This window comes from Haplochromis burtoni, unplaced genomic scaffold (genome assembly GCF_018398535.1).
Source record: "Haplochromis burtoni strain Fernald_Lab_line unplaced genomic scaffold, NCSU_Asbu1 Contig_8, whole genome shotgun sequence".
NCBI lineage: Eukaryota > Metazoa > Chordata > Actinopteri > Cichliformes > Cichlidae > Haplochromis > Haplochromis burtoni.
This window is the reverse complement of record NW_024582369.1, coordinates 4804495-4805719: the sequence shown is the minus strand read 5'-3', so window position 1 is coordinate 4805719 and position 1225 is coordinate 4804495. Positions and strand designations below refer to the sequence as shown.

General features: G+C 36.2%; 1 protein-coding gene across 1 annotated transcript in view; it reads right to left on the bottom strand.

Moving 5' to 3' along the window:
* The window catches only part of LOC102297043 (G-protein coupled receptor family C group 6 member A-like), an 11818-nt gene extending 10752 nt beyond the window's left edge, over positions 1 to 1066 (bottom strand). Inside the window, exons 1-2 of the mRNA XM_042225788.1 lie at positions 813 to 1066; positions 611 to 731 (exon numbers count right to left, since the gene is read on the bottom strand). Coding sequence (XP_042081722.1) covers positions 611 to 731; positions 813 to 988 — 297 coding nt within the window. The 5' untranslated portion in view covers positions 989 to 1066. The remainder of the gene's footprint in view (positions 1 to 610; positions 732 to 812) is intronic.
* Between the last annotated feature and the right edge of the window lie 159 nt (positions 1067 to 1225).

Below are 1225 nucleotides of genomic sequence, written 5' to 3'. Positions count from 1 at the left end.
AAAATCTAGTTGGTATTGCTTTCAGAACTGCACATGATTATTTGCAGCTAGCAGGTTGTTAATACTATCCATCAAGTCTAATAGTCTGCGGTCTCTGAACTAACCTCAGCTAACGCCAGCTAACAAGCTAAAAAGCATGACAATATATCAAGTAATCCAAAGTATTCCAAATACATTATTCACATTGAGTAACTTAAGAGAATACACAGACAAAGAATGTATAAATCTTTACTTTTGTCAAAAGTAATTTAGAACAACACTTAATTACAAGCCAGAGAAAGTAATTTGCTACACTATTCGTTACACTACTACATTACTTCCTGCTGATTCTGTAAAATTACCTGAAATGCACGGTCTCATAATTACCAGTTACCAATATAAATATAAATATACAACTTTTAAGAAAATGTTCACAAATGCCTAATTTAGTATCCATTATCTCTCTTAGTTGATGTGCTATGTTCCCATGATGATCTCCAAAGAAAATTCAATTAGTAAGAACTATTGCGTGTCAAAAATGATTCTCAAATAACAAGGCAGATTTCTATCCCCGAGAGAACTCACTGTTTCTCATCATGAAGGCCTGGGTTTGTATCAGGGCAGTAGTAACGTCCCCACAGGAGTCAAGTATGAGGTATCCCAAGGTGAGGTTTCCCAACTCTCGCTCCTGATTTATCTCCTCCAGTGCGTGCACCATTATCAGAGAGTGGACCAGACGAGCTGTGCTAAACCTGTACAACACAATCAGATATATTATATATAAATATACCCTAATAAAATGTGTACAATGATCAGTTGTGTATGTGTATTACCTGTCACATGTCCGGTTTTCACGGCCATCATCATTCACAGTAACAGTAACGCTTTCATGAATCGGGAACAATCCTCCGATAATGATGTCACCGTCTGCTGTGGCTTCATTGGAGCATTTTGTACCAGAAAAGTGATGTGATAAAACTGCAAGAAAGATGCTGAAAGAATTTTTCATCTTCCCCGTGTGCTTCTTATGAGTGTAAATCAGTGAATCTTCAAAAACTTGCTCTGAAAAATAATTTGTGTGTATCTCTTCAGCATTCCTGCAAAAGACAGAGGTGTGGTTAAAGTTCTTGAACTTGAAATACTATCAGTTCTTTCATTTTTTTTCTTTTCTTTTCTTTTTTTGGTCACATGGGGTTCGATGTCACTGAGAAATGGGATGTCCTTTTACTTTCCATTTACTTTACTT